This window comes from Cervus elaphus, chromosome 3, assembly GCF_910594005.1.
Source record: "Cervus elaphus chromosome 3, mCerEla1.1, whole genome shotgun sequence".
Classification (NCBI taxonomy): domain Eukaryota; kingdom Metazoa; phylum Chordata; class Mammalia; order Artiodactyla; family Cervidae; genus Cervus; species Cervus elaphus.
Genome location: NC_057817.1, coordinates 38,959,635 through 38,973,199, shown reverse-complemented (window position 1 = coordinate 38,973,199; position 13,565 = coordinate 38,959,635). Strand labels below are relative to the sequence as shown.

The following is a 13,565-nucleotide window of genomic DNA, read 5'->3' as shown; positions in this document are numbered from 1 at the left end:
ATTAAGGACAACCAAAACCTCTAGTTCATTAAACTGTAACCTCACAGAAGACCATTTAAAATTCTTATGTTACCTCTAATGTAACAGGTGGAAATTCAAGATCTAATCCAGTGTAGATAAGTGGACATCTGTTTAAGTTTTATAATTGCACCAAACATTCATTCCTTTTTAAATCTGATGATCTTTTCTGTTAATAATGATAGTAATACCATAATCATCAAGCTTGTATATAAATACAATGCATTTAGAAGATATTCATGAGCTTAAACTCCCCTAAGATGTATTTATTTTAATATTCTGAATAACTAGTATGTTTAAATTTTTAAAAATTGCTCAAAATTGTCACCCTACTCATTATTCATCAAGGGTCAAAGTGAGAATAGTATTCATTTTACCTTCAAGAAGAGAATCAAAATATGTTAATAAAAATGAACTTCACTGCTCATCTTTTTAAGCATTTTTGTGTGAATTGGGAAGAAACAGCAGAAGCTCCAAAGCAGCAGGGTTACTAAATTGCTCCAGTTACTAAAGCTGGGCAATTGACAGAGATTCAAAGAAGAATTCATGAGATTGTCCAAGTGGGAGAAGAAATATCACATGGCTAATGTCATAGATATGGGCTTAGTCGCTCAGTTGTGTCAAACTCTTTGCAACCCCATGGACTGTAGCCCACCAGGCTCCTCTGTCCATGGGGACTCTCCAGGCAAAAATACTGGGGTAGGTTGCCATGCCCTGCTCCAGGAGATCCTCCCAACCCAGGGATCAAACCCAGGTCTCCCACATTGTGGGTGGATTCTTTACTATCTGAGCCACCAGGGAAGCCCAAGAACACTGGAGTGGGTAGCCCTCTGCAGGGGAACTTCCCAACCCAGGAATCGAACTGGGGTCTCCTGCATTGCAGGTGGATTCTTTACCAGCTGAGCTACCCAGGAAGCCCTTTTTATCATAGATGATTCCAAGGCTATTTCTTTGTGAGGCTGAAAAATCTAGAACCTACATACAAATGAAGGTCTTGTTATCAAGGATTTGAGATTCATTACATTTTTCCCTGTCAGGCTATTACTTCCTAAAGGCCAGAAAACATTGGGCATCATCAGGTAATTATTAGAAGCAAAGCAGAAAACATTATAGTATTTCTAGTTTTTAGCCTCAAGTATATGGAAATAAACAGCTTAGAGCAGGACTTCAAAAATCATTAGCAAGTGACTTCTGTGAACACCTTGCATTCATCTTCTTACTTATGGTTGCAGTAGGCCTATGGAGACCTTAGGGCACATGCCCCAGTTCCTTTTTTTTGGGGGGGTGGGGGAGGTAAATACCATATAGAACAAATGACTTGCATAAAACAACAGCTAGGAAACCAATGTTGAGCTAAATCCCATTTCCTCTAGTTCCTCCAGTTCTGATCCAGTGATTTATCTGTGATCTGAAATAGGATGATGCTATATAATATAACTGAGATCCATAAATTCTTGAATGGCATTTTCAGCAAATTCCAACTAAAAATGAGGCTTCTCCCTTTGAAATACTTCAGGTCAGTTTAGAAAAATTAATACTGGGAAAATTAATACTCTTCATATTGGGAGAAGCTAGCTGAGGATTTTTATTAATCATCTGTGTACACATAAATGTGTATTGACATGATGCTTGTGGCACCAGAATTAGAAGAATGAATAAAATTTGGCTTCTGAAACTTTTGGAATTAGTCTAAACGGTGATATATGTAAGACATGTAAATTAAATTTTGAAAAGATTGGCAAATTCATGAGAATGTGGGTTGTCTCAATGTAATTTCTCACAATAGTCAAATGAGGTAGGTTTTAATATTATCTCCATCTTATAAGGGGTGATATCAAGGCTTGGAGATATTAAATAATTTTTCCAAAAATACTAATAAACTTCACTAAGGCAAGATTTAAATGATGTAATTAAACTGCTTGTTAAAAGAAACTGGAAGAAAGCTCTTATCCTCAAGTTTAATGTTAGAACAGCCAATTTTTCAGTATGACATTTGCCTTACACTTGCTCTTAAAAAAATAAATTGGAAGTGTGAACCATAGCTTTTGATTAAGCAGAGACCTACAATGATCCCATGTAAGAATATTCCTCCTTTCTAGCCATATATATATGTATATATATAAGTATGAAGTCATCTGGAGCATCTGGCTCTTCGCTGGGCTCTATAAAAAAGGTTCCAAACTGATGACATGTGAATGATTCTCTTCCTCATCCTGCTGTGAGGTGTCACACCTCCTCTCCAGAGAGGATACGCTGTCAGGAACAACTGCTTCAACACTGGTATTTTTATGGTAGATTTTAAACCAGCTGGCCAGATCCCATATCCATTTACTGATAACTCATGGATTGTTTGGTAATTTACGGATTGTTCCAGATGCTACCAGTGCTGGTCACATGTTTAAAGACAAAAACAAAACAAGAACTGACCCAAGAAAAGGACCCATTTCCTCAGAACTTCTACAAATATATTCATTCTATTGTTCAAAAATTGTTAAACAATTATTATGTTCCACACTGCTAGACAGCTGTGGAGGAGAGTGCGGTATAGAAATTATGGCATCTGCGATCTAGTAAACCTTTCCCCAGGCATCTGCAATCTAGTAAAACAGAAAATTGCATCAGGAATCACAGCAGCTGTCTTAAGTACCATAAGCCTGCTAGGGAGTTATAAGAATGTGGACCTACTAAAACTCGGAGGGGTTTGAGAGTTGGCTTCCTGAAGGAGCTAACTTTATGACTGTCATTAAGGATTGTACAAATTTTGATGGGAGAAGAGAAATGAGATGGTGGTTCCAGAAACAGAAAAAGCTCAGAGGCATGAAAGCATGGCTTGTTTGAGAAGCACTAATTAGTTAAGCATGGCAACACAGAGTGCTTTTCAGAAAATGATGAGAGATAAGTAGAAAAGAATTTTGAATAAACCTAAACGTTTTCCTCAGGATTATAGAGGCAAACATCTTTGGTTCAAATGACATTGGAGATCCCATGTTTCTGACCTTTCTTTCAAAAAAACCTTTTTAAATGTAGTCAAATTTTCTTTGATTTCTAAAATAAAGGAATATAAAATAATTTTATTTTTCTTATAGTTTCTGAGGAAGACAAAGGATTTGGACCAATTTTTGAAGAACAACCAATCAATACCATTTATCCAGAGGAGTCACCGGAAGGAAAAGTTTCGCTAAACTGCAGGGCACGAGCCAGCCCTTTCCCAGTTTACAAGTAACGTACCCCATTGCTCTTTTCAGAATGAAGTGTTGGACTAAGATTTCAGATCAGCATCTGTGATCCTATATCTATAGAGAAACCTATGGCCTAAAGCTTTCTACAAAATCTTGGGTCATTATCAAAAATATTGTCATACAGCTAATTTTTAAAAAGTTGTTTAATACTGAAATAGTTTTCTTAAACATATGCATATAATTCGCTTCCTATTTCCTGCCAGTACCATTTCACATTACCACTTAAAAATTGGCTAATGGAGATCATACTATTAAGTAAGAAAATGGTTACATGAAAAAATGCAGAATTTAAATATACGCACTTGAGGATAAACTGTTTTTGTATTTATTGGCCTGCTGCTGCTAAGTCATTTCAGTCATGTCCGACTCTGTGTGACCCCATAGACGGTAGCCCACCAGGCTCCTCTGTCCCTGGGATTCTCCAGGCAAGAATACTGGAGTGGGTTGCCATTTCCTTCTCCAATGCATGCATGCATGCTAAGTCACTTCAGTCGTGTCCAACTCTGTGCAACCCCATGGACAGCAGCCCACCAGGCTCCTCTGTCCACAGGATTCTCTAGGCAAGAATCCTGGAGTGGGTTGCCATTTCCTTCTCCATATATTAGCCTAGATAACTCATATATACAGATGACAGATAATAGTCTATATTAATCACATTTAAAGAGCATATTACATAGATAATTCTAGAAAACACCATTTTTCAGTAGTCTCAAATCTATATTCCAGACAACAAAACAAATTCCTTAAACGACTCTACCTATCAGACAGTCTATATATCTCTTCATGTTTTTTCTGGAGTACCTATTAGCACCATCAAAAATAAATTAATAAAAAGTAGTAGTCAGTTTTCTTGCTTCAGAGTGTTCAGAAAAATATACTAACAGTTTCTAGTCTGACATAAAGAATAAGATTTTAAAATTAACCAAATGCCAATGGATTTTGGTTCCATGAAGACAAAGCAAGCAATTGACAGGGAAATTGGGGCTCTCATGTGTTCATATCACCAGAGTTAATTGAAGGTTGTCATTCAACAAAGTTGATTTTAGTAGTAGATTTTTCTTTTCATGGATAGAAAAACAACTTTTCATTGCTATTAAAAAGTTATTATGAAGAATACCCCTTCCTTTCATTTCATTATACTTGAACTCATTTCCTCTTGCCTCTAACTATAATTGCAAAATTTTTCTTAAAATAAAATATAAATTTATATGCAAAATCACCATCTTGGAGTGCAATATAAGAGGATATTCTATAAATTATATAAGTAGCATATTTGTTCTGAAAATATTTGATGGGCTAGATTTATTTCTACCCTTAAGTCGTCCATGATGGGAGTTTACATACATAACCTTGGACTTGGCATAGTATAGCTAATGACAGGCTCTAGAGAAGCACAGAATTTTACATCAAGTACAGAATTTTATAGGAAAGGAAGCTGTGTCCTATATAAGTAAATTGACTTGCTCCAGAACTAGTAAATCACAGATCTAAGACTGAAACAAAGATTTCATGACTTTCAAGGAAACATATAATTTTTTTTCAGTATTCATCTATCTAGACAGGTTGATAGTATTTCAAAAGCTATTTCAGTGATGGTTATTCTGTGATTCTCTTTTCTTAACGTTCATACACATGGAACCTAAGCAAATCAGCCTCCAGGCTCCCGTGGAGAATAAAACAACAGAAAGTGGTTGTTCTCAGATAGTGTCTAGGAACGTGTGCTTCTCTTTGCTGCCCTGCTTCCACCATAGAGACTGTAAGAAGCCAAGTTTTACATCACTAAAATTGTGTACTTATTAACACCCCCTTACATCTGCCTCCCTCCAGTCCCATTTAGTTTTCTTACCACAATTTAAAAAATAACAGTAAGAAGCAAAACTTTGCTTGGCAAATGTATCACCACCTTCCTCCCACAGACTGCATATGCATTTAAGTCCCCAGGGCAAGTATGCCCTTATTATCTATACAGTAATGTAGAACACTGATGGGAAGAAGTAGATGTTTAATTGTTGTGAAGATGGTCTACATTTGACAGCAAAGTAAGAAAAATTTATTCAGCTCATGATGTAGCTTGTCTGACAAAAGAACACTTGCCATGATGAAAATTTACTTAACATTCAAAGAAAGCCATACTAACCTTAGTAATCATGCAATTTGTCATTCACATAGTACTTTTATATTTATGGTATGTTCTGTGATAATTTGTTATTCATCGCAACATCATGAAAGATAAAACAGGGAACTTTTTTACTTATCAGTCTTGAGACTTTCACTATCTTGCCCTGTCTCCCACAATAACAAGAACTCTAATAAAAATTGTATTTAAGGCTGTGTGAAAGGGATTATAAAAATGGTGAATATTCTGAAAAATTAAATAAATGAGTGAACTTACCTAATCACAGCAAAATTTATCATTAAACGACATCAAGAGCAGAATCAGACCTACTGGGAAGAAGTTAAAACAAGAAATAAAAACTTGGAGTGAACATAATGGGGAGAAATTTATATTGATATCTTATATTTTGATATAACTAGTGCCTCACAAGGGAAACCACTGCCTTGGTAAATGCTAAGTGACTCGACATTGGATGGTTCAGGCAGGGACAATTTTGCCATCAGCTAGGATGAAGGGAATGATTTATTCATAGGGCTGATATTTGGTAGGTTTTGAAAAGCAAAGCATGGTTTTCTGTGTTTGCTTTTAAATTACTTCCCACACTGTAAAAATTAAAACTAAAAATGTTCTAGTAACTTGATTTATTAAAAATATTATAAAATTATTAGGCCTTTCTGGCAAGATGCTTACCCTAATCAGAATTCTGCAGCCAGGATATGAATGATGGGGCCACAGCCCACTGGTTGACATAGCTCTTGTCTTAGAACACTGCAGAAGACATGAAACCTTAACCCTAATAGAGAATGATTATAAAATTATGCAGGTGGTCAGCTTAATTGAAAACTATTTTATATACGCAATCCTCTCATCATCTCACCATGAAAGTTTCCTGATTCTTGTTAGATTCTAGATTCCTGTTTCTAGTTAGTTTATTCACCATCACCATCAATCTACCTGCAATAATGTATCTGTGGCCTGGAACCAAGACCCAGTTGACTTTAGCCATTTTCAAATGGTGTGATCGACCTCTAGTGGTCAGAATATGACATAACTGAGTAAAACCTTGATTTCTATTGGTTTGTTTTATTCAAAACGAAATTTTATTCAAAAATGACTTTGATATTGATATCTTATATTTTGAAGTCTTATATCTTATACTTTGATATCTTGTATTGATATATTTTATTTCTACTATAGGAATATTTTAAATATTTATATAACATTTATTTATTCAGGAATCTAACTACTGCATAAATGGTTATCATTTATGATCCATGTATATCTGCTAAGAAACCAGTTTATGTAGCAAAATTCAATGAAATATTTGTCCTTTGGAATGCCTCATGCTAAAAAAGGAAATATTTCATATACTTGAACATTTACCTTTCTGTGCCTGAACTAAATTATAAATCATGAGCCCAGAGACATGGAATTATAGAATATGAAGAAATACCACTCTGAGTCAACTGCTTAATCATCTTCTTTCATATGGAGCTGTACTCATATTATTTTAGAACAGTGTTTCCCAGTATACTGATTTCAGTCCTCTTGACCTTTGATATGGCATTTACTTATTTTTTCATAGATGGAGAATGAATAATGGGGATATCGATCTGACAAGTGATCGGTACAGTATGGTAGGAGGAAACCTTGTTATCAACAATCCGGACAAACAGAAAGATGCTGGAATATATTACTGTTTAGCGTCTAATAACTATGGGATGGTCAGAAGCACTGAAGCAACCCTGAGTTTTGGATGTAAGTAATTGTGACTTTAAAATGGGTATGTGCATTTAGGTGAAGAAAAATTTAGACACTATCAGAAGAATTAATCAAAAAAAGAGAAATCGAGGAGAAAGAAAAGTGAGAGAAAGACTTATAGTTGAGGTGGGTTTTACAAGATTAGTGGGCCTTAATTGTGTGGACGAGAAAAACAATTCCAAGACAGCAAAGTGTTATGAGGAGTATTATGAATGTACTTAAAGTAGTGGAAGATAACACTGGAAAATAAACTAAGGTCATGTTCAGAAGGATCTTGAATAAGTTTCTAAAAATTACTCTCAATGGAAATGCTGAGCTTTGGATTCTCACTGGGGGCGATATTGTTCCCAAGGTAGTGAAAATCTGTTCTTGGAGAGAGGGAACCATCTTATATATTACAACATAATGGACTTATTCCTTAGTATTTAATTTTTCTTGTTAGGAATGAATTAAATGTTAGCTGATTTAAGTTTAAATTAAATAAAATTTCTCCTTTTAGGGACAATAATAATGAAAATACTTTGAGAAACATTGTGCTAAACTAAAAGTCAGAGGTTATTATGAAAGAAAAATGTGTATTGGGAGAGGAGTTAGACTAGGTGTTCTCCTACATGATTTTATAAGTCAGCATTTAAATATTTTGCAAAATGAGTTATAGGATGAAAGTGACATTTTAAAAGGACCAGAGTGGTAGTGATTACCAGAAGGGAGTGAGACAAAATCGGCAAGTGTAGTCAGATTAAATTCATGTGTTGACAGTGAGAGTGCCAATGATAAACTCAATGCTTGGAGAAATATACAACAGATTCGCCGAAGGAAAAAGACCTTGAATATTTTCTTAAGGAAAGTCTAGTCAAAGGGCAGAAACATTTTGCTCTCTTTAAAATGGAATGGGAGCAATTAAGACCAATTTCAAGGATAAAAGGAAGCATTTCAATGGTCTCTTCACATTTAGAGGAGACATTGTTACCCACAGTGAGATAGACCCCAACTAAGTTTTAGAATAGGGATGACATTCCAGGGAGGCATCAGGACAGGAAGTGGATCTGAAGGGCTCTTGCAAAAAGGTAATTATCGGAATGGTAATTTTTCAGAGACGTGAACATATTAAGAGAATTAAAAACTAGATTTCATAATTTGAGTACTGATCACAGCATATTAAAAAGCAGAAACATTACTTTGCTGACACAGGTCCATTTAGTCAGAGCTATGGTCTTTCTAGTAGTCATGTGAGAGCTGGACCATAAAGAAGGCTAAGTGCCGAAGGATTGATGTTTTCAAATTGTGGTGCTGGGGAAGACTCTTGAGTGTCCCTTGGACAGCAAGGAGATCAAACCAGTCAACTCTAAAGGAAATGAACCCTGAATATTCATTAGAAGGACTGATCCTGAAGCTGAAGCTTCAATCCTTTGACCACCTGATGTGAAGAGCCAACTCACTGGAAAGGACAGTGATGCTGAGAAAGATTACGGGAAAGAGGAGAAGGGGGGCTACAGAGGATGAGAAGGTCAGCTGCCATCACCAACTCAATGGACATGAGTTTGAGCAAACTCTGGGAGATAGTGAAGGACAGGGAAGACTGGTGTGCTACAGTCCATGGTGTCGCAGAGAGTCGGACATGACTTAGTGACTGAACACCAGCTGATCACACATAAGGAACTGGAGATGAGACAAGGCTGAAACAGAATGAGAACCAGTAACACAAATGAAGAATCAGATAGTAGACTATCAAAGAAACCAAGCAAAATGTGAGTTCCAAATACACAGAACAGAGTGAAGGAAATAAAAACGGAGGAAAATCCAAAATTTGAAGGTCAAGATTATTGACCTTCACGTTCCTCAGCTTGAATTCTGCTCTTCATCCTTACTCCTTCTCCCCACTGGAGTCTTCCCTCAGACTTTCTCTGGTAAAGCCCTGGGTTTGTCTGTGCACATTGTATTTCCGGATACTCTTATAGAGATTCTTCCTAAATCGGAAGCAAAGTTTAGAAAATGCACAGGCTTCTGGGCTGTCACACCAGTTACACAGATGCTGCCAACATCCGTATTCTTCTGTAATGTGTACACATTCCAGCGTCTGAAAAGGCTGGAATAAGCTTTTGATAAGCTTCACCAAACCAACAGAGAATATTGTATCTAAAAGTGAATTAGCAGCTGAAAAAGAAACTTTAATGAGTATTAATTTTTCTATTGCCCAGAGAATGAATGTTTTCCGTCTTGCTTTCATGATTAGATCTTGATCCTTTCCCACCTGAGGAGCGTCCTGAGGTCAGAGTGAAAGAAGGAAAAGGAATGGTGCTGCTCTGTGACCCTCCGTACCATTTCCCAGGTAAACTCAGCTCTGCTATGATTATGAGCATCTAGGAAATGAAGTGGGAACACTTTTATTGCTTATTGATATTGGAGCATTTATAATTAAGACTCAATATTTGTATAACCTTATAAAACATCACTTACTAGAGCTTATAGATGCTTACTTTTTAGATTCTTTAAACAGTTGTCTCTAATTCCAAAGGTCTACACTTTTATTCCTTAATGATATTGGAGCATTTATAATTAATATTCAGTATTTTTAAAACCTTATAATACATCACTTACTAGAGCTTATAGATGCTTGCTTTTTTGATTCTTTAAACAGTTGTCTCTAATTCCAAAGGTCTATGATCATTTCAGCTTATAAATGACATGTATGTTGGATTATGTTCCTATTAAAGTCCTGTTACACTGGAGAAAATATGGTAGATTTTCTACAAATAATTCCTGTAATAGAATAGTACCAAGGAGGAAGTAATCCATCATTTTATTAATAATTTGGCATCTAAAATATACTAGGAACTGTAATTAAACACCAGAAAGAAAGAGACATAATAAATTATTAATCTCTTTAGGAATTCTAATCCACAAACAAAATGTGAGTTCCAAATACATATAATAAAGAAAATAAAAGCAGAGGAAAATCCAAAATTGGGTAAAGAGCAAGATTATTGACTTTCATGTTCTGAAGGATTCTACCCTTCATCCTTATTTCTTCTCCACACTGGAGTCCTCCCTCAGATTTCCTCTGGTAAAGCCTTGGGTTTGTCTGTGCACATTGTATTTCCAGATACTCTTATACAGATTCTTCCTAAATCTGAAGCAAAGTTTAAGAAATGCACAGTCTTCAGAATTGTCACAACAGGTACAAAGATGCTGCCAATGTATACCTGTACACAATAAAGGGGCTAAGCTGAAGTTCATCTGTTACAAGATTGGAATACATGTTTTCAGTAATTTGATATGGCTAAAATGAAAGCTACAAAACCATTGATTAAAAGATGAACACTGCATATATAATATTTTCACTCATTTCATTTATCAAACATTTTCTTTGAACAATATATTTATACCACTTTTCTCTCATCAAAAAGTATTCTGGGTTCTTATAGTTTTAATCTTATATCATAAAGTTGTCTTTAAATATCTCTATATAGAATGATTCATAACAGACTATTATAAATCTGGAATATATTAATATGGAATGTACATACATATACATATATTATTCTGATTACATATAGATAATAGACTGCTTATAATCAAATGTTGATCATTTTTTTTCTTGTAACTGTGGGAGAAAGATAATTAATTGATATACATAGGAGACTCAGTAGACATGAATCTGAGCAAACTCTGGGAAACAACAGAGGACAGAAGAGCCTAGCATGCTGCAGTCCATGGGGTCGTAAACAGTCTGGCATGACTTAGTGGCTGAACAACAACAAAAGGAGAAATTTACGAATTCAAATGTTGTAAAAAATTTTTCAGTGAAGGAGTGGTCTTTTTTTTTAAAGAACTGACAAAGTTATGAAAAAATCCGCTCATGTTCATAGTGTTTCCCATAAACCACGGTCATCTGCTTTGAGTGAGATTTTCATTAAAGGGCTTTGAGCAGAGGAATCACAGGACATCACTTGAGTTATAGAAAGGCAGGTCTGGTTACTATTGTAAGAAAAGACTCAGGAGAGTGTTAAGTGAAACCAGGAGCTCAGTTAAAGGTATTGCCATCATGTAGGCAATGAATGACGGACCAGAGCAGGGGAGCTGGAGGGAGGAAGAAGTAGTTAAATTCAAGATATATTTTGAAGGAAGAGGTAAGAGTACAGGCTGGTAGACTTTATGTGTGAGATATAAGAGAAACACAGGAGTCAAGATGGCATCAAAGTATTTGTCATGAGCTCTGGAGAGAATGGAGTTGTCTGGAAGAATAGGTGTGGACGTAAGAGTGAGGTGCCTAGTTTAAAATTCCAAAAAGAGTTGTTCAGTTGGCAGTTCTATGAATGTGGAACCCAGGGGCAACATCTGAGGTAGGAGTATCAGTTTGTGATACAGCATTATGTACATTGTTTTCAAAGTCATAAGACTGCATGTGATTACCTAGGGAAGTAGTATAGATAGATATGTGGGGAATGGTTCAAGGAACACAAGCTATGGGATTTTTCTGAGATGAGTCTTGTTTTCAAGCCTCTGTGGCATCTTTACAACTTTGTTGACTTAAGAATTTCACGGACCAAGACTAAGGTTGGTAGAAGCTTCAAATCATTAAGCCAAATGAGTATATTACCTCTTCATCCTGATAAAGATACAAATGTTTATATGGGTAGGGGCAGGACTGGGAAGTCTTTTAAATAAGCCAGAGAAACATCATTAATCACAGAACAGAACCTGAACAACTCTCATCTCCACTTGTGTTCTTAGTGGATTATGACCTCTTTGAATATTAGACATGACACTTTCAAATAAGAATGGACATATGTTTCAAGACCATAATGTGTATACGCGTGTGTTCTATTTTACCATTTCCATGTCATAAATCTATCTTTCCATGACATAGAGTTAAGGTTTTGTATATTGTAGTTAATATTTCATGGAGTTGAAGGTATAAACGAACCTACCTTTGGATTCTGAACCTCCAAGAACATTATATATGCAACTATTTATAGTAGTCAAATCTTGTTGGCTCTATTTGGTGATCTGATAACCTAAAGTTTACTCCTTACTAAGTCAAGTTAACTTAGCCATAACTACATCTCAGTTTGCTTGTTTAAAATTTGGGAAAAATAATTCTTGTGCCACCTACTTCACAGTCCTTGTTATAAGGGTCAAATTTAATGTTTTTACATTATAAAATGGATATTTAATTTAAAAAGATTATTATTAAAGTAAATAAAATGTATTTAGTACATTTAATGTTATATTTTGAATCATCATTAAAACAAATAAAGTACATTTCACTTCACTAAGAATTTTTTTATTCATGAGTATTGAATTCACCACTGATTTATGCACAGGAAAAAGATCTAAGGGACAATCTCATCATTTACAATCACTACATTTTTCTATGGATTTGGGTGTTCTACAATTTCTTGCAAAGAGGAAAACTCTTATTTGAACCAGTTTGTTTATTTATTAGGAATACTTATACATAATAACTATATCAGTAAAAATGTTGATTCAATTTTATAACAACACTTGATATGCAACAGATTGCCTAGTGCCTAGCACAGGATATGTGTCCATCAAATATTTGAGGAATAAGAAAGTAAAAGAGTAAATAAATATGTTCATTAAATTGATAGATACATAGTGATTACAATTTTAGCAAAAAATAAATTTTCCTGTTTAGATCTTGTTTTATTAAATAGAAGCATTAATTCATTAATGTGTAAGACTTTCTAAACCCCTGGATCCTCAGAAAATGGAAACATGATTCTTTGATTCCAACTAATTTTCAGAACCATCAGAAACTGAGTTACACATCTCACAAAATAAAAATAATATATGTGCCTATTCAGTAAGTGAGTGAGGTCGCTCAGTCGTGTCCGACTCTTTGTGACCCTGTGGACTGTAGCCTACCAGGCTCCTCTGTCCATGGGATCTTCCAGGCAAGGGTACTGGAGTGGGTTGCCTTTTCCTTCTCCAGGGGATCTTCCCAACACAGGGATTGAACCTGGGTCTCCCACATTGTAGACAGATGCTTTACCATCTGAGCCACAAATTCTGTTATAATGAGGTTAATTAACAACAACAACAACAACAAGTACAAACATCTTCAAAAAAGTTTGTGGACAGAGAGAGCACTTAAGTACTTCAAATATATTTTAAGGAGAAATGTAAAATTATTTATCAAGCATGGATAAGTGGTGTATTTCAAAGTAATACAATGAAACTGATCAAATGCACTATAATTGGCCAAAACAAATCCTGCCTGTTATATGGTCCAGACCCTCTTGAGGCAAACAAAAAAAATCCCAGACACCTATCAATAAAAGCAATGAAACAGTCCTGGTATTTACTCTTCCTAAAAAATAATTTTACAGTAATTTATTATTTAAGCCAGACAGCAAGGCTATGAGGAAAATAGGTGCTGACTTCTTCAGAGATGGTTAATTTTG

General features: G+C 35.3%; 1 protein-coding gene across 3 annotated transcripts in view; it reads left to right on the top strand.

Moving 5' to 3' along the window:
* The window catches only part of CNTN1 (contactin 1), a 392,609-nt gene that overhangs the window by 230,962 nt on the left and 148,082 nt on the right, over nucleotides 1–13,565 (top strand). For all 3 annotated transcript variants that reach the window (XM_043886892.1, XM_043886886.1, XM_043886903.1), the window contains 3 exons: nucleotides 3,105–3,237; nucleotides 6,959–7,131; nucleotides 9,368–9,463. In XM_043886892.1, coding sequence (XP_043742827.1) covers nucleotides 3,105–3,237; nucleotides 6,959–7,131; nucleotides 9,368–9,463 — 402 coding nt within the window. The remainder of the gene's footprint in view (nucleotides 1–3,104; nucleotides 3,238–6,958; nucleotides 7,132–9,367; nucleotides 9,464–13,565) is intronic.